The sequence below is a fragment of the Rhinopithecus bieti genome, unplaced genomic scaffold (assembly GCF_001698545.2).
Source record: "Rhinopithecus bieti isolate Rb0 unplaced genomic scaffold, ASM169854v2 scaffold_7884, whole genome shotgun sequence".
Classification (NCBI taxonomy): Eukaryota; Metazoa; Chordata; class Mammalia; order Primates; family Cercopithecidae; genus Rhinopithecus; species Rhinopithecus bieti.
In genome coordinates, this window is record NW_016806331.1 from 4672079 (window position 1) to 4697000 (window position 24922).

The 24922-nt window shown below is 37.6% G+C and overlaps 1 protein-coding gene across 1 annotated transcript in view; it reads right to left on the reverse strand.

The window, feature by feature from the left end:
• Window positions 1-24922, reverse strand: part of TMTC1 (transmembrane O-mannosyltransferase targeting cadherins 1) — a 291686-nt gene that overhangs the window by 10950 nt on the left and 255814 nt on the right. Inside the window, 6 exon segments of the mRNA XM_017875607.1 lie at window positions 3405-3482; window positions 5872-5994; window positions 6872-7009; window positions 7912-8056; window positions 8996-9131; window positions 11149-11251. Of these exon segments, the coding sequence (XP_017731096.1) occupies window positions 3405-3482; window positions 5872-5994; window positions 6872-7009; window positions 7912-8056; window positions 8996-9131; window positions 11149-11251 (723 nt within the window).

Here is a 24922-nt window from a genome sequence, read left to right on the forward strand (position 1 = left end):
AAATAAATAAATAAAAAATAAATAAAAAAAGAAAAAAAATAGTTATATCCCTTAAGTCAGTGTCTCCAATTCCCTAGATGCTAGGTAAAACATCTGAATTATCCAATTTCCAGAACTGTGTTCACTTGGTGGCCACTAATCACAAGTGGCTTTTCCAATTTAAATTAGTTACAATTAATTAAAAATTCAGTTTCTCAGTTGCACCAGCCATATTTCAAGTGCTCAATAGCCACATGTAGCTAGTGGCTACTGCCTCGGACAAGGCAGATACTGAACATTTCCATTGTCACAAAAATTCTGCTGGACAGCACCATTCTAGAAAAATGCATATTTACGAGGTCAGGAGATTCAGACCATCCTGGCTAACATGGTGAAACCCCGTCTCTACTAAAAATATAAAAAAAATTAGCCAGGTGTGGTGGCGAGTGCCTGTAGTCCCAGCTACTCATGAGGCTGAGGCAGGAGAATGGTGTAAACCTGGGAGGCAGAGCTTGCCGTGAGCCAAAATGGCACCACTGCACTCCAGCCTGGGCGACAGAGCGAGACTCCATCTCAAAAAAAAAAAAGAAAGAAAATGCATATTTACTGTCATGAGGCAGTACTGAAAATCAGACTTTGTGCTATAGCCTGGTTGATGCAACTCTTTGATGATAAAAAATGTATTATAATTTCTTGGTCCACTCATTTCATCTTATATGTAAGACTTCATAAGAAGCATCACTTTTTATAACCAAGTGTCATGAGCAAGAGACAACTATGACACTCGCTCCTCTCTCCCCCATCTCTTTCTGCAACCTCCTTGCAAAGTACTATATTCCAACTCTCAACCTTGCTGGAGCTCTCAGGCCTGCCTAAGCTTCCCCCAGGTTCAGGGAAGGAGCGAGGCCTAGGAATGGGATAACAATGCCTGATGCACACATAACCTGGCAATGCAAAACACAGAAAGTTCATAATTATCTTTTAGGCTTCATAAAATGACAACCCTGCATTCTAATAGTGGCATCAAAATGACCACATCTGAGCCATGTGTCTGCTCTATATATTTACATTAGATTGCATCACATAAACTAACTGATATCAGACCACTTTAAAACTACAAAGGTGGCAATTTTGTATTGGTCAACCTAGTACATGATGGCCACAAAGACAAAAAACAGGATAAACTAATTTTTACTCAGCACTAATTATATTTTAAAATAATGTAGTAAATAGATCCTTCTTTAATCTCTAGACACTTTTCCAAGGGAAGTACTTCCTAATTTAAAGCAATGGGTTCACCTGTTAAAGAGTGCAGTAGACATACTATTTTCTCTGTTATTTCCAGACTTCTTGGGGACACTTTTGAGTGTATTTGTTGCACTTTTTCTAATTAATAGTTAAACCCATTGTTTTAGCTGCAGACACACTCCATCTGAAAACATATTGAGCACACTGCAGTCATTTATCACTTAATGACAAAGGTACCTTCTGAGAAAGGCGTCATTAGGTGATTTTCCTTTTGGCAAACATCATAGGATATAGCCACATAAACCTAGATGAAATAGCTTACTTCACACCTAGACTATATGATATAGCCTATGGATTCGAGACCACAAACCTGTACAGCATATTAGTGTACTGAATACTGTAGGCAATGGTAACACAGTGGTATTTGTGTATCTAGACATATTGAAACACAAAAAAGATGTAGTAAAAACGTGTTATTATAATCTTATGAGACCATGAGACCATCATCATATATATGATCCACCTTGGACCAAAATGATGTCATGCACAACATGACTGTATTTGAAAATGTAACTATTTAGTATATGATTACAGATATTTAAAATTATCATTTTACTATTTTAAAGTAAGTTCATTCTATGTTTCCCAACTAGATACCCTAGAATATCATTAAGATCAGAGCTTGGGCAATTTGGCTCTGATAAATATCATGCTTGAATTCACCATCTATCAGATCAAAGCTGTCAGTTGCAGGGTAATTATCCCATTAACCCCTCCCATTTGTGTAATCATGGGTCCTCTTTTTTTGTGTGTGTTTCCAAGAGTGATCAGTTTCCACTTAACAGTAAAACCCATTAGGACTTTGTTCAAATTCTAATCACTACACTGCTATTTTGTCAGTGCAGAGACTGAAAATGTGTTAGCTAAACAAGAATGGTTCTTTAAAAACATGTTGGATCATGGAATTTCTCTGCTCAAAGTCCTCCAAAAACCCTGACTCCTTTGGCATAAAAGCCCAAGTAACTACAAACTCCTTGAAGGCCTGCATGATCTGACCCTGCACCCTCTCTGACCCCAGCTTCTCCTGTTTCCTTTTCTTTGCTCTCTCCCTGCCACACTGCCGCCTCACTACTCTTTAAACAACAGGCATGCTCAAACCTTAGGGCCTTGGCACATGCTTGTGCTCTTTCCCTACTTCGCCACACGGCTTACTCCTTCAGGTCTCTGCTCAAATACTACTTTGTAACTGAGGCCTTTCCTAACCACCTGAATTTGAAATTTTAGCCCTTATTCCCTGGCATTCCAATCTTCTTTCTCTTTTTTCTCCTTAGCACTTATCACCATCTAATATATTTTATACATATACATATGTACATATGTATGCATTAAGCATTCATGTATGTATGTAGTAATATATCACCTCTTCCTCCTCCTCCTTATATTAATATATCTCCTCCTGCTAGCACCAGAAGAACAAGAATTTTTCTCTTCTTGGTTCATTACTGTATTCCCAGTGTCTGGAAGGGGATCTGGCACATAGGATGTTTGCCATAAATGCTTAGAAAATGAATGGATGGATGGATAAATGAATGATGGCGAATCATTCATTGCATTAGTTACAGATAATAGTCCCCCAAAGGTCATTTTCAATTCTTGGGAAGACTCACCCAAAGGTAGTGCTTTTCCTTTGGAAAAACAAAACAACAAACAAGCTTGCTTTTCAGTAAAAAATTAGGGAGTAAACGTATATTAGATATAAGAAATAGAAAGTAATATTCTAAGTAACACTTTAATCTTGACAGTGAGTTAAACTGGGAAGAAATTAAAGTATACTGAGCTACTGAGCTTGAACAAGGATTTAGTTCCCATAAACAGATTTTATCCGCTGTGTGATACTTTGGTTAGGTACATATGATTTTCTTCATGGTTAGAAAAATCATAAAATCTAATTTATATAGATTTATTTTAAAAATAGCTTCATGATATTCAATATCTAGATAATGCAAAGTGAACATAAACTGAGCTATTTCACTTTTAAACTCCCATGCCTTTGATATTCAAGTGATTTCAAAAAGGAAATTAACAATAGTTCCTTGATCCGTTAAGAAAGAAGAAAGACAGACAGAGAAAACACAAGGGGAAAGCCCGGTCCACATGGAAGTGAATTATTCTCCTACCTTGATGTGTTGGATGCCACCCATGTTCATCCAGGCCTGTGCTTGGTCTGGATTTAGTTGCACAGCCGCTCTATAGCTCTAAATAAATAAGAAATAGCTTCAGGTTAGGAAACAAATCCCCATCTTTAACACTCCAGGATTGCCAAAACCACTTTCTTCACATGTGAAAATGTAAGGTATTAATACAATGAAACCAGCCGCTACTAGTTCACAGGAGACCCTGTTTATTTCTATTATTTTTCAAAGTTGATGATTCTAAAGTGGAGGAAACTGAAATGTATAATTTCCCTGCAGAGCTAACCTTTGGACTTAGAGAGACTGAGGATGCCTGCAGGGAATTCTGGTGATTTCTATGATATCATGTCATTTTCAACTGTCCTTGACCTGCAAGAAAATTGTACTTTTTGGCCTTTTTTCACTGCAAATGGAATTGGTAAGAAAATTCTTTTTACAATGACAGAATTTTGGGGTAGTCTTCTAAGCAGTTTAACCCTAATGCAGTATGCCCTTTCACAATATAACTGACCTAGATGTTCAGCCTATGCTGAAATTCTTCAAATGGATCACCGCCTCTTTAAGAACATCTACTTCACTAGGGGGTAGTTTTATTCATTAGACATTCTTTTTTCCCCTGCCATATGAAAAGTCTTCAAATGTTTAAAGGGAGTTACCTATCCCTCAAGCACTTTCTTAGGCCTGAATAACATGGATCCTATTAAATGTAGTATCAGTGATGTGTGGTATATTTTTAACATTACACGTTTTGCATCAAAGGTATGCTCACCACTGAGTCTCAAGTGGTCACCTGAAATAAAGCCACAGGTTAAACGCGTTGCCTTTAATTACAAAGCTAAGTATTTGTGCATATATTTTAATGTTCCCTGCTATTTTCATTAGCAAGAATGTGACCAAACAGATCCATCAAGTAAAATCTGGTCCATTCTCCTCTACTTCAGTTTTAAGGGAAAGAAAGAAATGCTAAGAAACCATACTTTCAAAAAGCTGTTAAAATAAACTGAAAGGGTGTGTCTCTTGGATTAATTTATATCAGCAGAGACGGGAATGTAGTGTAGGAGAGCTGGATTCAAACCCTGATGCCGTCTCTTACCCATTTCTGTGAACTTGAGCAAGATATGAACTTTAAGCCTGAGTTTACAAAACTATAAAATGATGATAATGACCATGCCTTTCTTGTAGGATTCCTGTGAAGATTAAGTTACAAAATACATATGAATCATGCGTAAAGTGCTAATACATTTTAGCTGTTATTATGAATGAATGGCCATATATATATATATATATGCAAGAATTTATTCACACATAAATATTCACAAGTTATTAATAATGTTCACATTAGTTATAAATAACTTAAGAATAAAGATATTGAAAATGTTCAAAAGGCAGAGAAACCCCTACAAATTCCGAGAAAATGCTTACAATTTTCAGAGACAAATGCCACAATTTCTGTTTTGTTTAAAGGGTTCACATTCAAATGAGCTTTCCCAAATATCTTTCCATGTGTTTTCCAATAATATATTAAAAGTCACTCACTTGTTTATTTCCCCACACAATTGTATCATTTGAGATTTCACTTTTCCTATAATATATTTAGTATAATTTTATGACTTCATTAATTTGTGGCTTTACCAGATATAAGGAGAAAGCATTTAACATTGTTACATATTTTTAAAGTATGCAACACTAACATTTCTATTTCCACTTATAAATGTCTTCTTGAGTTTAACCTGTGAATAAGTTTTATTCCAAAGCCGTAGATACTGAACACCTTATAAGATGCAAAACACTGTTTTAGAACAGAGAAGAATGCAGCCCCTCTCTACAAGGAAAGTCCAATCTAATTGGGGAGATAAACTATGCAAAGATTTGTACTTGCCTGTACACACAGAGACACACACACACATACAGGGGTTGGGGGACGGACCTAATAGTACAACATAATATGTGACACTTTCAAATGACTGGTACCTTCATGAGACCGTCCATGCTTTTTAAGAGTTCAGAAGAAGTAAGGTCACAGGGAATAAGGATGGTTAGGGAGGGCTTCCTAAGGCAGGAGGACAAAGACTGTGTCTTGGTGGATGAGTGGAAATCTCATCTTCCAAGTCAAGAGAGGGCGTTTCAAGGACATGTGGAAATGTCCAAGGCTTTTCAGGTACTAGTCCAGCTGAAATAGAAGGTTCTTGCAGGCAGAGAGACAGAGAGAAGCTAGTTTGAGACCAAAATGCGGAATACTGTGAACGTCAAGTTAAAATGATTACTCAGAAAATAAATGTGTAATTCTGAATAGTCAAGGGCCAGATGCTCAATGATTAAAAAAAAAACCAAAACTTTATGTCAATTAGTCAAAAAACTCACTCACTCCACAAACATGCCAGTGATCTTAGATCTTACTGTACATGTTTCCTTAAAGATCAAAAGAGTACTAATTTCAATGAAGAGTTTATACCTCAAAAGCTTTGTCAAGAAGGTTCTGCTCTCTTAGTTGGTTTCCTTTTGTGAAAAAAAGTTCAGAAATGACTTTTGGGTCCTTTGGTTTCAGCTGGAGAGCCTTGTCTATAACATCAAGTGCCTGCAGAGGTTGGAAATTAAGACAGGATAAATGCTGATTAGGTAAAGAAAAACTTACTTAACTGATAAAATTTATACTTTTTGTTCCTATGTGTCAGCAGGTATGGTATGTGATAATCAAAATACAATTCTTGGTCAGGCATGGTGGCTAATGGCTGTAATTCTAGCACTTTGGGAGGTTGAAACAGGCAGATTGCTCCAGTAGCTCAAGATCAGTCTGGGCAACATGGTGAAACCCTGTCTCTACAAACAAATACAAAAATTAGCCAGGTCTGATGGTGCGCACCTGTAATCCCAGCTACTGGGGGGACTGAGGTGGGAGGATCTCTTGAGCCCTGGGAGGTGGACCTTGTAGTGAGGTGAGATCACGCCACTGCACTCCAGCCTGGGAATCAGAGGAAGGCCTTGTCTCAAATACATATACATTCTTCATTATCTTTGATTTTCTCACTGGGAATTAGTGGCCCTGACAAAATAACTATTTTACACTCCAGTTTTCTCATGTATCGATGAGTGGCAATAAAATATCCTTGATTACTTTACAGGGATGTGGTGTGATACAGTTGAAAGAGAACAAGATTTGGCATCAGACGTTTGCCCTGAACATGGGTCCATCGGGACCCCCCACCAGTCCCCTCTCAGGTCCTAGTGACCATTCTGCCCCCAGCACCTGCTGACCTCGCTGCAGCCAAAGATCCCCTCAAAGCAACTATCTATCATGTTGCTCCTCTCCACAGAAACCTAAAGCTTCTCCCAGGGTAAGGAACAAAACCCTTGGCCCAGAGAGTCTCCTCCCAGCAGCAAACTCGAGAATCACTTAGGTGCACCCCATGTTTAACCCATGAATCCAAAGAACTCAAAACAAGGTCCTTCTTTACCTTGTCGTGGTTCTCCTGCTTGCTATAGATGGCTGACAAGAGGCGATAACATTCAAGGCACCCGGTCTCCTCTGACACAATGTGATTGGTCATCTTTTCAGCTTCTTTTGTCTGACCCATCACGGCCAAAACCTGAGCCTACAAAACCACATAGACTTTGGCTTAGCAGACACTTTATTACCTTATCAAATAAAGCATCCCTGAATAGAAGCATTCAGAATACATTCCTGACAAACATGCTCAGCATCAATTTAGTGACTCATAGAGAAGGCTGCATCACCAGTTTTCAGGTTTTGACTTTTTGCTGTTTGTTTCTTTACTTAGCTTTGTGCATCCGTTTGTGAATGAATGGCAGAAACACCAAAGATATCCAATGAAATGGCTTGTGGCTTTTAAAAAAGGTTGACTAAATATGTCAGAAGAGAAAGAATTTCCTTTGATTTCATCAGAACAGTGTGCTTATAGCAAGATAACAAATTTGATGTATTGCACATCTAAGGAGTGAAGTTCCAAATACTGAGATAAAAATTTTGTTGGTATGAATGTTTGTGGTTATGTTAGAGAATGTCCTTCTTAGAAACTATTTGCAAATGTATTTAGAGATAAAGGGGAATGATATGTACATCTAATTTCCACATGGTTCAGGAAAGAATAGCACATACTAATAATAGGTATATACAAACATACATATCTAAATATGCACACATATACATGTATGTATATACACGTCTACATGCATACACAAGGGAGTGATAAATGCATCAAAATCTTACAAAGCATTGGATCTGGATGAAAGGGTATATGGTAATTTTTTACTATTATTGCAACATTTTCATAAGTTTGAAGTTATTTCAAAACAAAAATGCAGTATTTTTGGTGTCCATGTCTCTAGAGAATGGCTCTAATATTGGCTGTATGAATATTCATACAGTGGATGTATTACGGCATTCCAGCTCCAGTTTTGAGGCGTGAGGACTACAACTCTCTCTATGGCTGGCTGTGCTTAGGTTGCCAACTTCATTTTCTTTCATCCTACTCACCAGGGCCAAGCGGAGCTCTCTTTGAGAAGGCTGAAGTGCTGCAGCTTCCTGGTAAATCTGCAAAGCCTCTTCGTATCGGCCAGTGTTGTAATACAGTGCTCCCAAAGGTGACAATATCTCAGCTTTGTGTGCCACCTGCAGGGCGCTGAGTTTGGAGAAAATCTAATTGACATTTCTCTTCTAATAGGTACATTTCCAAATATCTAGGCTTAGATTTAGGGATGACTGTCCATGGTCTGAACCTCTGTTCCACTATGGTCTTTGTTGTTATATCAAGAACAAGGTTTGTGGCTTTTTCTTTTCTTTTTTCTTTCTTTCTTTCTTTTTTTTTTTTTTTTTTGAGACAGAGTGTCACTCTATCACCCAGGCTGGAGTGCAGCGGCACAATCTTGGCTCACTGCAACCTCTACCTCCCAGGTTCAAGCGATTCTCCTGCCTCAGCCTTCTGAGTATCAGGGATTACAGGTGCCTGCCATCACGCCCGGCTAATTTTTGTACTTTTAGTAGAGACAAGGTTTCACCATGTTGGCCAAGTTGGTCTTGAACACCTGACCTCAGGTGATTCGACCTTCTTGGCCTCCCAAAGTGCTAGGATTACAGGTGTGAGCCACCACGCCTGGCCAAGAACAAGGTTTTTACAAAATGATCATGATGCCATACTTGGAACGTAAGATTGTCTTATCGACCTATCAATAGAGAAACTGAGCCCCAAGGGTCTTTCCCATCAATTATATGATGAATTTGTTCTCATGTGTGCATAGTTTTTCATGTATTCTCATTTTTAAAATTGCTATTTATGATTGGGGTTGCAATCTATGGCTTTAGAAAACAACAAACTGACTAAAGTGGGAATTAAATTTCAACCTTGGTTCAGCACTATAGTCTAATCAGCAAGCCAAAGTCATGAATTATGATCCCATTTATATTGTTGTGGTTGCTTTCTTTGGATATAAGAATTTGTATTACCCGAATTGGCAAAATTTGCTAGTATTCTGACAGCACACCTATTCCCATTAACTAAGAAGCTGATGAGCGATTGCTGAGGTTTCTGGCCAACTTATAAAGTCAAGAAAGGGAACTTTACCGCTTGTACCACTCTTCAGCCATGCTGTTCTCTCCCAGTGACCTGTAGAGTCTTCCCAAGTTCACCATGGCCACGTGATGACCGGGGCTAAGTTTGATGGCCTGTTGGTAATGGGCCACTGCCTTTTCTGGTAAGCCTGTAACCAGTGATAGGTTGGTAAGAGCAGAACATGTCTTTTTATAAAAGACACGAACTTTTCACGTTCTCTTCTGACTTACAATTCTTTCTTATTATTACAGAGTTATACCAAAATTATTCAATATGCAAATTAGCTTGCATTTTAGCTTCTCATCCTGGCCACTGCCTAACTTTGAACCATTTCACTGTTCATTCATACTTCCAAAAAAATTAACAAAAAAAGCAGTAAAAACTAAAACCTATTCTTTTAATTATATATATTATTTTAGTCGAAATTTTTCTGGTCATTGCTCTTGCTAATAGGATGTCTTCAGATTATTAGTGATTGTTATTTATCCAAGATATAACTGGCCCTCATTATATAAAAAACAGAACAGGCTACCATAGAAATAAAACTGTCCAGAAGCAATTTCTAAGGGTCTGTGTCAATGAACTATACTGCAACATAGCAATTGAAGCATTGCTTTAAATAACACATATCAGCTCTACAGTGAAAATCTCTTTTAAAATCATGCACTTTCATTTGAATGGTACTTAATTAATAAGACTTCCAACATAAAAATGCCACCATGCACTTGTCCAATGCATTATATAATTTTAAATACTTTGTATGGTTTTCACAGGTAGTTTTTATACAATTTAGCTGCCTTTTGATACTGTTTAGCTGTTTATCAGGATTTAAGAGATATTTAAAAAACCACACACAAAAATTTTCCACTTTACAGATACAGACACTAAAGTGCAAAGATATTCACAGACTTGATAAAGATCCCAAGGCAAATGAGAGTAAGGCCAGAACCAGAATGAAGACCCTCCAGTCTGATAGGTTTCTTTAAAGTAGCTTCCTGGTGAAACTATAATCAGGGACTAAACTTTAGAACACTGTGAAGTTCTAAATAGAATTGAATGTTTATTATCTACATAGAAATCTTTTCAAGTGTATCTGTTTGAATACAAGTTTGACTAGGAGGTCCCTAGGAGCCTCTGTCTCTGAAGGCAGAGGCTCAATGTCATAGGGTGGTCAGGGAGTTATCATTTTTAGGGGTGTGGTTGGGTGGGACTGTTGTTGAAGTAAAAGGAGGAGGGTTAGACCGGCCCAACTAGAGGTTTCTTCTGGTTTTTATATTTTAAGACACCGTATTTTTATGTGGCCAATGAACCAGCAGGTGGCACTACACAACAATTTTACACATGCAAAAATAAGGTAAGTCTCTTAGATGTATCAGAATGTAAATTTTATATTCTGTAAAACAAGAGAGCTCCAAATATCCTTGAAAATAAAACCCCTTTAAGCATTGCATATTGAAAAACTAATTAAACTAAATTTTACTGCAGGGCAGCTAGTCTAGTAATCAACAGGAACAAAGTGGTGCTTTGACCTTACATTTAAATATAATTTCATTATTTATATGTACTTGTTGCATGCCAACAGCATAGAGGCACTACATAAGTCATAAAGAAAAGATAATTCACGCCCTGTAATGTTCTGCATTAAGCAAGATAAAGTAAGTGTATTTTACATAGCACCTGTCATATAAGAGCATCGTATCAATTGTAATAATGCAGTTTCTATAACGTAAATCAAGGAAGGAATGATTGAACAATTAATTCTGGAGGCTTTTAAAAAATATGTCATAGAAAAGTATTTACCATCTGCCAGTAACTGCTTTCAGAGGCAGGTTCTGCATCATTGTAGAGAAACATTTCATCACCATAGATTTATAAATATACATAAATAATATTCAAAGAAGACTGGGACTCATTAAATCATAAGGCTACTTCCTGTCACCTGGGGAGTTTTCTGTAGAGAAATGAGTATAAGAATGGGCAGATTTTACTGAATCGAGCTTGCAGATTCAGAGAAATGACAGCCCCAAGGTACAATGACTGTCAGTAGTGTGAGCTTCCTGCCAAGCCCAGTGAATTTTACTTCTGAGGATTATTTGCCTTCCATTTTGCTGGATAAATAGTATTAGCTAATCTCAGCAATACAGTTTCTCTTTAATTTTACTTACCAGTATCAACTAAGAAAACCCCATAGTTGTTGTGTAAATCTGAGCTGTCTGGACAGTTCTTTATTCCAGCCTGGTATATTTCTTCAGCTTCTTTAAACCTCTCCTTTCAAAGGAAACAAACAAACAAAATAAGTGAGAAAGCTTTTTAAAGCCAGCAATAAACTGAATATTAGAAGCAGGAAAAGCAAATAAAAAAAATCTTACTAAGCACCTGATATACAACAGGCACGGAGATAAGGCACTATGAACTTTGTTTGAATTAAAGGCAATATTAACTGTGTACAAAATACCCAAAATTCATATCTGTATTTAGTTCCCTTAGGGCAAAAAAGATGATGTTGTCTCAAATGGGACCTTTGGAAGGAGATGGACCTGTACAACATGCATGCCTACTGGTGAAAAAGGCCTGAAAATAGCTGTTTGAATAGGATGCCCTTCACCCCGGTGACTCTCCATATGAAAACGGGGGATGCACAAATGGTGGAATGTTTTCAGAGGTGGCAATGTGGCTGGGAGGCAGGGCAGTCTGGGGAATTTGTTTTCTAGCTGCATTTGCATAGATGACACTCTTTTTATCTATATCCTATACTGTACCGCGTTGTTTGGGGAGGTTTTTGAGGCAAGTAGAGAGGGGAGGCTGATGCAGATGTTGCGGAGGGCTCTACTTGAAGCGTGTCTACAGCCCACCAGACTGGTGGCTACTTCCCATACTCATTCCATGCTTTCCACCTCTGAGCTGTTCCCTCCAACAGGATTATATGCCCCCTCAAGGGCATACCTCCAAACTGTGTGGCAAGGTTCAGGTCGATCACCACATCTCTTCTCATTCTAGGGCTCCAGTTCTAATTGCCCTTGTGTTCTATTTGTCTAAATATTCACTTTAGCAAACTTTGGTAATTCTGAGTTACTTTTTAGGTTCTTTTTCTTTCTTTCCTTCCTTCCTTCCCTCCCTCCTTCCATATCTCTCTTTCTTTCTTTCTTTCTTTCTTTCTTTCTTTCTTTCTTTCTTTCTTTCTTTCTTTCTTTCTTTCTTTCTTTCTTTCTTTTCTTGTTTTTTGAGACCGAGTCTCACTCTGTCAACTTGGCTGGAGTGCAGTGGGGTGATCTCGGCTCACTGCAACTCCTGTCTCCTGGGCTCAGGTAATCCTTCCACCTCAGCTCCCTGAGTAGCTGAGATTACAGGCATGTGCCACCATGCCCAGCTAATTTTTGTATTTTTAGTAGAGATGGGGTTTCGTTATGTTGGCCAGGCTGGTCTCAAACTCTTGGCCTCAGGTGATCCGCCTGCCTTGGCATCCCAAAGCGCTGGGATTACAAATGTGAGCCACTGCACTTGGCATTTTCAGGTACATTTTTCACAACCATTAGAGACTGTTATGTCACACTTACTTTTACAATACAGAAGGTGAAATATAATTAATTAATCAAGGCTTCCCAGATACTAAGACTTATTTACCCACAAGTTAACAATGTCATCTTTTCCTAGTACTTCTGCGAAGGTCAGGTAAAATAAAATGATTTGGTACAAAGCACATGCCTGCTTTAAAATATATATATATATATCTCCTGAGTATGGACATTTTCCACAACCTTATTTTAAGTTACTCCTACTGAGCATTGAACCAGACATATGACAAAGGAACGTAGAACAACAATGTCCTGAGACATGACATCTTAAGCTTATGATTAAGTGTAAGATATTCACATTGAGGGCTGAACAATAAGCCAAGAAGCCCAAATCTGATCTGACCCAGAGAGGAACATCTACTTTACACTCTGTAGAATGACTAGTGCCAGCTATTTGAGTTCCTACATTTAAGTAACATTAGGGAACAAGGTGTGGTTTGTCAAACTTCATCCCCACTCCAGCAAAAATAAGCATCCATGTCTCTAAAAGCGTGTTTTTCTAATTGCCAAACTCAACAAATTATCAAATTCAAAAAATTTAAAGATGAATTAAAGTCTCAAAATATTTCCTTTCAATCTATTGAAGAGAAGAAAAGCTTTCTGAAGCTCTCGTCCACTGAAGGACTGACAGTGTGTGTATGTGTGTGTGTGTGTGTGTATGTATGTATGTATGTATGTATGTATGTAATGAAGACAAGCAGAACAGAAATTATGTAACAACCTGAGAAAATTAACATCTAGAGAGTACCATAAGGTATATATTCATGTATCCATTCATTCCACATGCATTTACTGCAATGGCTATAGAAGTATGACACAGTGGTTAAGAACGAGGCTCCCAAGGTTTGACTGCATGGATTCAAATCCAAGCCCCACCATCTACTGTCTGTATGACCTTTCTTACCCGCCATGTGCCCCAACTGTAAATTAGGGATAAAAATCGTACTTATGTTATAGGGTTGTTTTGAGGAATAAATCTATTAAAACATTTGAAACACTTAGAACGAAGCTTAGTACATGGTCAGCACTTTGGTTTATCATGCTGGCCTTTATCCTTACTTATCCAAAATCTCATAGCTACATGGGGACAGAGAATAGAAGCTAGGTTTTCAGTGGGCCAATAGGGAATTGGGGAGCCCTGAATAAAAGCAGTATTTTTGGAAATAAACAAACATGGCTCTGGCATAAAAATAAACAGTTATACTTTTGGGTATTCATCCATCTGTTCAACCGTCCAACCCATCCCTCCCTACCTTTCCTCAACAAATATTTCATGAACACCATTGTTAAAGGTAAAACTTTAGGCAAATTAAATGTAACGAAGTTTATTTGAGCAAGAAAGTGTTCACAAATTGGGCAACCCCCTGAACCAGAACAGGTCCAGAGAGACTCTGCCGCTGCCATGTGGTCAGGGAGGATTTACGGACAGAAAAAGGAAAGCGACTTACAGAAAACGGAAGTGAGGTACAGAAATGGCTGACGTGGTAACAGCTCAGTGTTTGCCTTACTTGAACATAGTTGGAACAGCTGGCTGTCTCGATTGGCTGACTGGTAAGACAGTAATAGACACAAGGTGGTCTGTTTATGCACCCAGTTAGGTTACAGTTTACTATGTACAGAGAAAATTTTAGGCCAAGCTTAAAATATGTAAGGAGGCAGTTTTAGGCTAAATTTAACAATGCTTCCCTCAAAATTGAGAGGTGAATCAAAACTGTAGGCATTGATTTCATTCTACCACTATCGTAAAGGCACTTATTTGGTCTCAAGTCTTACTGGGAAACAGCAGAACAGTGATCTTTGTAAGATGGGAAGTAGGATTTTAGGTTATTTTTTTGAAAGAGAGTAGAGGGCACCTCTCTGTGTTGGAATCTCTTGTTTTTAGGAGAGGAGAAAGAAAATTCGGGCCGTTTTAGGACTTACCTGTTTGGGATTTTTTTTTTTTTTAAGTTTTAGTTTGATTATGTCACATTTAGCATGAGTGAGTCTATTTTGGTTTGGTCTGGTCTGCTGGGGCCTATGGTATGAACTCAGTCCAAAATAATGGCATCTCCTAATTTTGTTTAACAGTTTCTTCCTTTTGGTCATGATTTTACTTAAGTGAGTGTGACCATTAGGCTTTTAATGCCATTCTCAGTTACCATTATTTTAGGGTTTTGGTCTCAGTACCTTATTTATTGGTTATGATGTCTTTATAAGAACACCTTTTTTTTTTTTTAGTTTTGTCATCTCAATTAAAAGAGATCATTTGACATTTTAAAATGGCTGTATGTAATTATTTAAAACTTTTGAGAGAACATAGTGTGCCAGAGAGACAATTATAATGATCAACAGGATCATATCAAGAGTTTGGAGTATGCTCCTAAGTCAGCATCTCCATGAACCAACCCAACTAAAATGAAATAGATCAAAGAATGAGCCAGACAAAGAGTCTACTTGTTTTAACCAAACAGCCTGTTTATTAATACCCTACAAGCAAATCTCTGTACTATTCAATGTATTTATTTACATGTAACAAATAGTGTCAGTAACGGTACAGATTTTTTACTGATTATCCAGTAGGCAATCTAGAGTAATTTTATTAACCAGCACAACCTTAGCAAGAGAATTTAAAGATGTCTGTTGTATAATTAGTGTTTGTAGTAGAATCTGTTATAGAGCCTATTATGAGGGACAAATTTTAATCACTGTCTCCTTTAAATTATGGGAAAAGGGGCCTAAGAATTATGTCTAGAAGAGTTTAAAGAAACTCCACGTTTAAGCTTCACTAGAAGAGTGAAGGCCTCCTGGCAATGTTGTTTTAAACCTATGATATAGGTTAAAAGGAATGAACCAATGTTCTGGTTCTGACTGATTATGGAAGAAAAAAGATGCCATTAAATTCTTTTGCTCACATTGGTCCTTTATCTTTTCTACCCAGGCATAAAACTGTCAATGTATAAGGCTGGCTGCAAAGTCCTCTGCAAATAAAGTTATACCTCATGATGTACACAAATCTCCCTTTTTAGTTTTATTGTTTATAGAGGCATAAGCAAGGAAAAAATTAAGAGAGGTAAGAGTCTGATGATCGCATAGAAGCCTTGATCTGTGATCTTGGGAAAGCTATCCATGTCTAGGAGGCCATCTGTTTTGGGGAGAAACTTTCCTGGTGAGCTTTATCTTAAGGTTTCTAATGGGTGTATAGTTCAAAGAGTCTGGAGGGTCCTTTTGAGTTGTGAGATTATGAACCTAAGCTTTGAGTTCCCGAAGTTTTGCTGTGGTGTGGGTGGCAAGGGCAGTCTTTTTTTTTTTTTTTTTTTTTTTTTTTTTTGAGATGGAGTTTCGCTCTGTCACCCAGGCTGGAGTGCAGTGTCAGGATCTCAGCTCACTGTAACCTCCGTCTCCTGGGTTCAAGTGATTCTCCTGTGTCAGCCTCCCAATTAGCTGGGATTACAGGCACCCACCACCAAACCCAGTGGCTAATTTTTGTGTTTTTAGTAGAGAAAGGGTTTCACCATGTTGGCCAGGCTGGTCTTGAACTCCTAACCTCAGGTGATCCACCTGCCTTGGCCTCCCCAAATACTGGGATTACAGGTATGAGCCACTGTGCCCAGCCAAGGGCAGTCTTTTTCTGATATCATTTTCAGAATATCCAATCTCTGGGTTTTAGANTTTTGAGATGGAGTTTCGCTCTGTCACCCAGGCTGGAGTGCAGTGTCAGGATCTCAGCTCACTGTAACCTCCGTCTCCTGGGTTCAAGTGATTCTCCTGTGTCAGCCTCCCAATTAGCTGGGATTACAGGCACCCACCACCAAACCCAGTGGCTAATTTTGTGTTTTAGTAGAGAAAGGGTTTCACCATGTTGGCCAGGCTGGTCTTGAACTCCTAACCTCAGGTGATCCACCTGCCTTGGCCTCCCCAAATACTGGGATTACAGGTATGAGCCACTGTGCCCAGCCAAGGGCAGTCTTTTTCTGATATCATTTTCAGAATATCCAATCTCTGGGTTTTAGACCATGAAGGGTTTGATTGTCTACAGTCACTGAACATGAAAAGCTTTTATTTTTATTTATTTATTTATTTTTTTAATCTAGTGAAAGTATACTTTGACATGATGTATTAAAGCCTTGTGGCATTTAGTCATATCAGAGTTTCAGAGCAGAAGGAAAATGAGGTTTTGTTATTAGGGGTATAGGGCTTCTAGTGACTATTTTAGAAGGGTCAACTTACATTTTCCCCTGGAAGTGGATCTGATTATCCACTGTATACACTGTAATGCTTTTGACTAAGGCAATCTAGGTGATTCAGTTACCTTTTCCTAATGCTAGTGTATCTGAAATACCTTATTTAATTGTTTTACAACTTGTCCAGTGAAACAAGTGCCTTTATTGCTAGAGATTTTTCTAGGAATGTCCCATGAGGGAAACACACTTTCTAATAATGTTTTAGCTACTATTATAGCCATCAGATTTTTGTATGAGGAAGCTTTTATATAACCAGAAAATATGCATTAAAAATGACAGTTGAATGAAATTTCTCTATAAATGTTTAAATGGCCCATCAGGTGGCAGAAATATACCTGAAGTTTTGATTGTCTTCTCAGGATTATGAGTTTGACCAACCAAATATTAGTAATCATTTTAGCAATTTAGAATAGTCACCACACCAATAAATACTTTAAAAATGTAACCTGGATCAGCTTATCCCTCCTATGATAAGTTATGGCATATAGAACTTTTAACAATGAAAGCTTGAAGGACTTAGCAAGGACCCAGGTGGTCATTTAGGCTTTTCATGAGTATATGCTTAATGCTGAATTTATATCCTCTCAAATACCAATTTTGTTTTTCAATTCAGATGTATAGCACTGTTTATTAGGTGGGCCATCATAGGTAATTTGAATTGGACCATAGGAGTTTATTTAAATTGCATACTTAAAACATTTTAGTGCTGGCTGATTTAGCATGAAAATCTGGGAAAGTATTTTCTTGGTATTCAGTGAATTCTCGTGTTGCTTGGGTTAGAAGTGTTATAACCCAGTCAGTCTCTTCATTAGAGTTTTGGGAATTCTTAGTCCAAATAATGTGATCTTTAAGTTTTCAGAAACCTGTATTCAAGAGTGCTTGTCAGGGTTCTTTTCATCCTTTCTGCGAACCTCCTTGAAGACACGCCATTCTAGGATTTTACTTCTTTATCAAGAGCTTTTAGAAAACAAGCAATTAACTATGGAAAAGTTCACTATGGTCATGGTTAAAGATGTAATTGACAAAAAATTATTTTTTTTCTGTGGCCTATAATAATTTAATATAATAACCACAATTATGATGGATAACATACCAAGACATATCTGAATTTTAGCAATCTCTTACAATTTTGGAACATATATTAATAATGTATCCATAAAAATATAACTCAAAGGCTAAACATTACTTATTTGACAATGCTTCTCATAGTTTAGCCTGTCAAATAAGTCCATATACTCTCTTTTGGATGCCGCAGAAGGTCTCTGCAGAATCCTAAGTTAGTTGAGGTAAAAAAGACTTCATTTCCAACTTGAAATTTGATTTAAGGAAAGAAGCCTGCCAAATATGTCAAAGGTTTAAAACATTTAATTAAAATATGATCACAGGTCACTGTAGAATAATAGTAATTCATTTAGCCAAAATGGTAATTAAAAGGTTTTAAAGAGCATTTATTCCTTGAGGGAGAAGAGGCTCTGTTTTTCAATCGAAAGAGCTGAGAAAGACCACATCAACATGAGACAGAAGCTGTGTCAAGCTAAACTTAATTTCACACCGTGCATGTGCCATGCATGTATACAGTGAAACACAACAGTGAGTGAGACACAATCCCGCCCTTCACCACTGAGTGGGATTCAGACAAGAAGGAGGCAATAATGTAGCTGTGGGAGGAGAAGCACAAGGTGTGCGGGAGGTATCCAAGAGTGGCAGCCACACCTGGGGTTAGATGCTGTACGCCTGTCATGATCCAAATGCCCAAGGGCATTGGTCGCTATTAACTTCAGCAGCTGTGTAACACAGATGTGCTTGAAAACTATCTGTGGCTACGTGAGATCTGAAAAACATCTTTATAGCCAAACTAGTTAAGTTAGAAGGTGTTTTTCCTGAAAGGAATACAACTGATGTCTTCACAGTCTCAGCTTCTGAAGTCAAATGCAACACTAAACAACAGTTTTTAAGTGCAATTACTGCTTTACAAGATCTAATATTACTTTTTTCCCCACTTTCTTGCTCCTCCAAAATAGGCAAAGAGATTATCTTTTTCATCTAAAACTTCTCTTTTATTTTTGCATCCATGAGCTGAACTGATTTTCCACTAGAAATGATATTTTCAACATCCAAAGAAATAGTGAGATTTAAAGACTGAGTGTGTCAAGTGCAATGAATCACTGCCCTACACCTTCAGTAACCCCAATGGCAGTTTCAAGGCTCTATGAAAATGTCTGTAAGATCTATCTTTCTATTCATTTCACTCGACTATCAATTTCATGGAATGATCAACTCTACTCATAAAAACAAACAAACAAATGAACGAACAAAAACACTTCTCCAGGAAGAAAATACTGTATAGGTGTTTGAAGTAAATTCGACCTTCTCTGGAAGGGTAATGCATTTATCTTAAATAGCATTATTATTTAATCACTGAAGCTCAATTTCAAGCACTCACTTTCATTTAATTCAACTGGCTACAAGTCCTCATCTAAGCCTGATCATTTCTAGTCTCTACTGACTTGTAAGTTCCAGAGGAAATGAATGTAAGCTATTTATAGGACAACTTTATTTAAAAATATTTGTGACCCAGGGAATAGTTGTGACATATTAATACCGTCTGCTGTACACCAGAGTCCCCAGCCATTGTGTGAAATTGGCCTTCGAGGGCAGCAGTTAAAAATGGGCAGCATGCAGCCATGGGCTGCTCTCCAAGACTTAAAGCATTTTCAGTGGGGTGGAAATAAAATGGGCCCTGGAAGAGAGATAAAACACAGTCAACATCCCACTTTTTACATGCTATAATTACCCAATATAGTATACTTTTTACCTCAAGAAAGGAAAAGTGAAAATAGATGTCCTGAAAAGGACCTTTGACTATAATTTACTGTCTTGAGCCAAATAGTGTGTTTGGAAAACTTTATAATTCAGGTTCCAGTAACTCAAATGACAAATAGACAGTGGCTTAATGCAGAAATTATCAATCTTCTTAATTTTAGAATGTCTCTGAACTCTAAAAGTTACCAAGAATTCCAAAGAACTTTCCATTTATGTGGACTACATATATCAATATTTCCTACATTGGAAAAGAAGTTGAAAAACTTTAAAAATATGTGTTAGTTTACTTAATCACAAACTTAAACCTAAATAATATATTTATATAAAATAATTATTTTCAAAGCAAAAAAATAGCGAGAATAGTGGCATTAGTTTGTATTTTTGTAAATCTCTTTAATGTCTGACTTAAGACAGCTGGATTATATGCTTCTGTGTTCAATCTGTTTTATGTACATATATTTGGTTGGAATATATAAAGAAAATCTGGCCTCACACACACATTTAGTTGACAAAGGAGAGAGTATTTTAATAGCATTTTCATAATTGTGGATATATCCTGTGGCTGCTAGAAAAGCTAGAAAACTACTGTATACTCATGAGTGAACGACAGGGAAAAGGCAAATTACTTCTTAGTACTATTAGGAAAAGCGTATAAACCTTCATGGACCCTGGGGGTCTCCAGTCAACACTTTGCAAACAGATTAAGAGATGGCCTGTAACAATGTGTACTTACTGTATAGAGGTGTAGAGAGTGGTATTCCAAAGCAGTAAAGGGCCAATAGAAAAAAAAATGGTGCCAGTGCCCTGACATCGGGGTCACCATGTGTCTGAGCTGATTTTCTAGAAGTGCTTTCACTCTGATCAATAATTTAAAGCCACAGAGTCTTAAAGTATCTTCCTATTAGCCAAATGGCTTTATTAGTAAATAGTATTACATTGTAATGTTGTAATCGTAATTACAAACGTAATATTGTAATAGTAATTACAAACCTGGGAAATTAAGGACTAACAGATCTTTAAACTCATGTCAATGACTTCTCCAAGAAACTATTCAAGACACAGCAGCCCAAAAGATAAAGAAACACCTGTTTTCTCACCCTCTTCTTTGCTTTCGTTTTCTTTACCACAGTTCCTCCACCTATATGTCATCAGTATGAACATTTATGAGAAACATGCTATCAATATTTGATGTCTAATTCTCTTTCCTATCCAACTAAAATGAATCAATTAATCTGGCATTCTTCGCCACCAAGGAAATACAAGGTGTTTTCTAATCCTAGATTTTCTCATCTCCCAGCAGAGTGTGATCAACACTATCTGACAATTTACACAAACAAGAAGTGACCACTTGAAAGAAGGAACACCAAGAACAATACAATAAATGCTAAAGAGAAAGAGTGACAAGAGTGAGCAACTACTCATAATGCAGTCATGGAACCAGAAAAAAAGGTGAAAACCGCATTTGCATATAACTGCAGCTTCCTGATACTTTAGACTTTTCTCATGCCATTTGGCCTTTATTCTCTATGCTTCCACGTACATGACTTTCTTCCGACTTCAGAAATAGAAATAAAGTCCTAAGTCCCCCATCTGACTCAACAAAACCCCTCCTGGCCAAGGAGACCCCAGGGAAACCTTAAAAACTCAGTTCCCAGCCATGACCAGAGAGGTAAGGTCACTCAAGCATTATACGCACTCCTTTGCTAACCACCATTGGACTCTCTTTCCTAAGAGTTGAACAGCAACTAGCACTTTTGAAAGACTTGCTCCACTGCTAATTTCAACCAACCACCTCATTGTGCAGCAGGGCTCCCCTCCCTTTTTACAATCTCAAGGCAACTGACCAGCATTCCTTCCTGGAAAGAAACCACGGACTGTGGACTGCTTCTGGCTGGTCCATGGAAACTGTGCATAGGATGCCTCTGCATTTAAATGTTGTGTCTCCACCTCAAAGTGCACATGGGATGTATGTAACATGCATGTTTGCTTACTATGCATGTGCAACCCCTTCATATTATTCACAGTTCCTCCTATAATCTGTTGAACATGTACACCTAGTCAATCCATTCAGCATAAATTCCTGTCTTGCCCTTCCTCCTTCAAAGCACCTGCTTTTGCTTTCTGCGGGAGGCTATGCTTCCCAGCCTACAAGGTGGCCAGCCTGCAGGCTACAATCCATTATAGGAAATAAAGCTCTCCTTTCCAAATTTACAGATCTCATGATTTTAAGTTGACATATTAGAAGTAAGCTCAATACTGTTCCTCACCTCAGAGCCCTTAGAGGGTCTACTCCTTCTGACTAGAAAGCTCTTCCTTTCATTTTCACCCAGTTTATATCTATCAGCCCTTCAGATATCAGATTAAAGGTTACCCCTTTGGCAACCATCCCCACTCCCCATATATTCCTTTCCCACATCAGGTTATGTCCCCTTAACATGCTCGCTGGTGCTTTCCCTGTGTACATTTGTTATGCTTGCATTAGACATTGGGGAGGGAGCTATAAATCTTTGCCTAGGGGTAGCCGTCCCTTCTATACTACACTCCATGAGGGTAACCACATACATAACTTGCCGCTTCAGCACTCTGGTGCTTGGTGGCATCTAAGTGTTCAATAAATATGTGCTCAGTAATTAAATCAATAAATTCTTAAGTTAGGGTCTTCGTCCAAGTTGACTTAGCCCCACAGACAGTGTGGCTGAATGTACCCCAAATCCAGCATTTGTAGGAGAGAACCTGATCCAGGACTTTTTATTTGATCCAGAGTTTCAACTTATGTTTTATTGTTCCAATTTTCTCTTCACTCTCACATTGGGTAAAGTCATATTTCAAAATACATGAAGGAAAAATATTTTATTTTAAGTGTTATCACTGTAATTAATTGAGTTTTTCAATAGGCTATAAACGTGGGGCCAGTAATAATTTACAGTGGCCAGAATCATAAACAATGTTAATTTCATTTCCTTTACTGCTATTGTAATGCAAAGCTATATAATCCATGTAAGAGTAGGATGGTGAAAAATGATTGTGGGCTTATAAATGTTTACTATCCTATCTGTGAAGCTGGAGTCCAGCCAGTTCTGAATGCTAATGGAGAACAGAGTATAGCAAGTTAGAGACCACCCTGACTTCAAAGCTAAGAGTTTATCTTCTGTTCTCCGTTTTCTTGACTTCTTTGATGCAGTCGACACAAACTTTCCTCTGGATATTTTTATGTGCCTACCTTCCATGACAACTCATCCTTCTGGGTTTGTTTTATCACTTCTTCCTTTCCACTCCATTCCATGCCTAACCTCATTAACCCATGTGGCCCACGACCACAGCCTATTCATGGGGTCCCAGTGTCATCTAGCGCAAGAGTGGCAAGTGAGGAGCTTAGAGACCAGGTGTTACTCCAGGTCCTGCTGCAAGTTAGTGAATCACCATAAGCAGCCACTTAATTCTGTGTACCACATATTATTATGTACAATGAGAAGGTTAAAAAAATTCTTCAGGGCTTTTCCCTACACTATTCTTCATTTTCTCCTCGAGGAAATTATCTGCTTATAATATGGTGTCATTTTTGTAAAGTCCTAGGTCTATTTTTCCAGCCCTGATCTCTTTCGCTCTCATTGGTCCATATGCCATTTTCATTTAAATGTTCCACTAACATTCAAAACTTAAAGGTTGTACACTGCTGGTGGCAGAGTAAATTGGAACTGCCCTTTTGGAAAGCAATTTGGTAACATGTCTCAAGACTCATGAAATATATTCTTTAATAAGGAAATTCTTCTGGAATTTATCATTATGAAATGATTTAAAACATTGTTTTATAAAAGCCCTAAGAAAGAAAAAGTTCAATGCCACAAAAGAAAATAAAAAGGAATCCAAATATCCCGACATTTGAAATATTATTTGCTGTATATTACAGTGAATCAGTTTGATAAATCAGTAAGCAGCCATTTAAGTGGGATTTATGAAGGTCATTCAGCACCATGAAAAAGCATATAATAGTATGTACAATTTAATGGCAAATGAAAAGAACAGGATACAAACCGTGTATGAATATTAGTATGGAAACACATAAATATATTTAAAAGACATGCATAATATTAAAGAATGATAATATTTGTTGTCTCCAGGTATTACATTATGAATAAAGGATGTACGTCATTTTCTCTGAGTTTTCACACTTTCCTTTATATATTTATATTACTTGTTTAACTGGAAACAATGTTGACACTCATCTTATTTCTTTCCTAAAATCTTGCTTCTGTCTGGCTTATCCATGTCTATCAGTGGTCATAGATCTTCTCAGTTTCTTAGGTGTTCTGACCTGGAGTTCTTAAGTTTCTATTTTTCTTTTCCTTTCAACCTTTACATGCCGACAGTCCCTAGGTACCATAAAAATCTTTTTCCACGATAGTCTATCCATTCCCTCACTTTCTTCTGCAAACAAGGCTCTCAACTACTCACACCAGAATGCATATAAAAGCCTCTTCGAAAATATACCATGTGTTTTCCACAAGATTTTCTTCCTCAGATGTTTTAGAACGCTCTCCTCTGATATTTACCTTTACTTCCTATTATCTATCCATTTAAAACTTGGGCTCCATTATGGCCTTAATATGTTCTACCATATAATGTCTTTTCAACTCATTAATCTATTTTTCAAATTTGTTAAATCCCCTACTTTGCGCAAACAGATTAAATTTCTCCCTTCAGGTTACGACAGAGTAAGGAACACAATATTAGTTGTCGACAAATCCTACATTCACGGTTTTATTGGCACTGAGGATGGGAAATGATGTTAACAGACAGCAGCATGCTTATAATAAGAGCAAGGCATACCAAATAAGCCTAGTTTCCTTTTTTGATATTATAGATTCACAGTCTTACATCAGGGGGAGGATTTTGACAGGTGTCTGAAAATGCATCTCAAAACATCCCTGTAGACAAGACTGAGAGAGGTGAGCTAGATGATAATATAATTCAACAAATTAACGAATGCTTGAATAACTTTACCCAAAGAGTCTGGCATAAGATAAAGGTCAACCTGGAAAGAAGGTTCTGTAGATATGCTGCAGGGCTTCCTAACTGCTACCGATCTTCACAACATTTTTTAAATCAAAGACATAAACTAGTTATTTCACTAAAACTGTTATCAAGTTTGCCAACTGAAAGAGCTGGAAACGGTAGTCAATACACTGTACTGCAGGAAGAAAACTAAAAAGTCCTAGAAAATCAGAAATGTCAGGCTGACATCAATACAGAATGTCGGGCTGATGTAAATACAGAATGAATCCTTTCATCCAGCTTCTGAAAAACTGCATGCAAAATGGGTGATT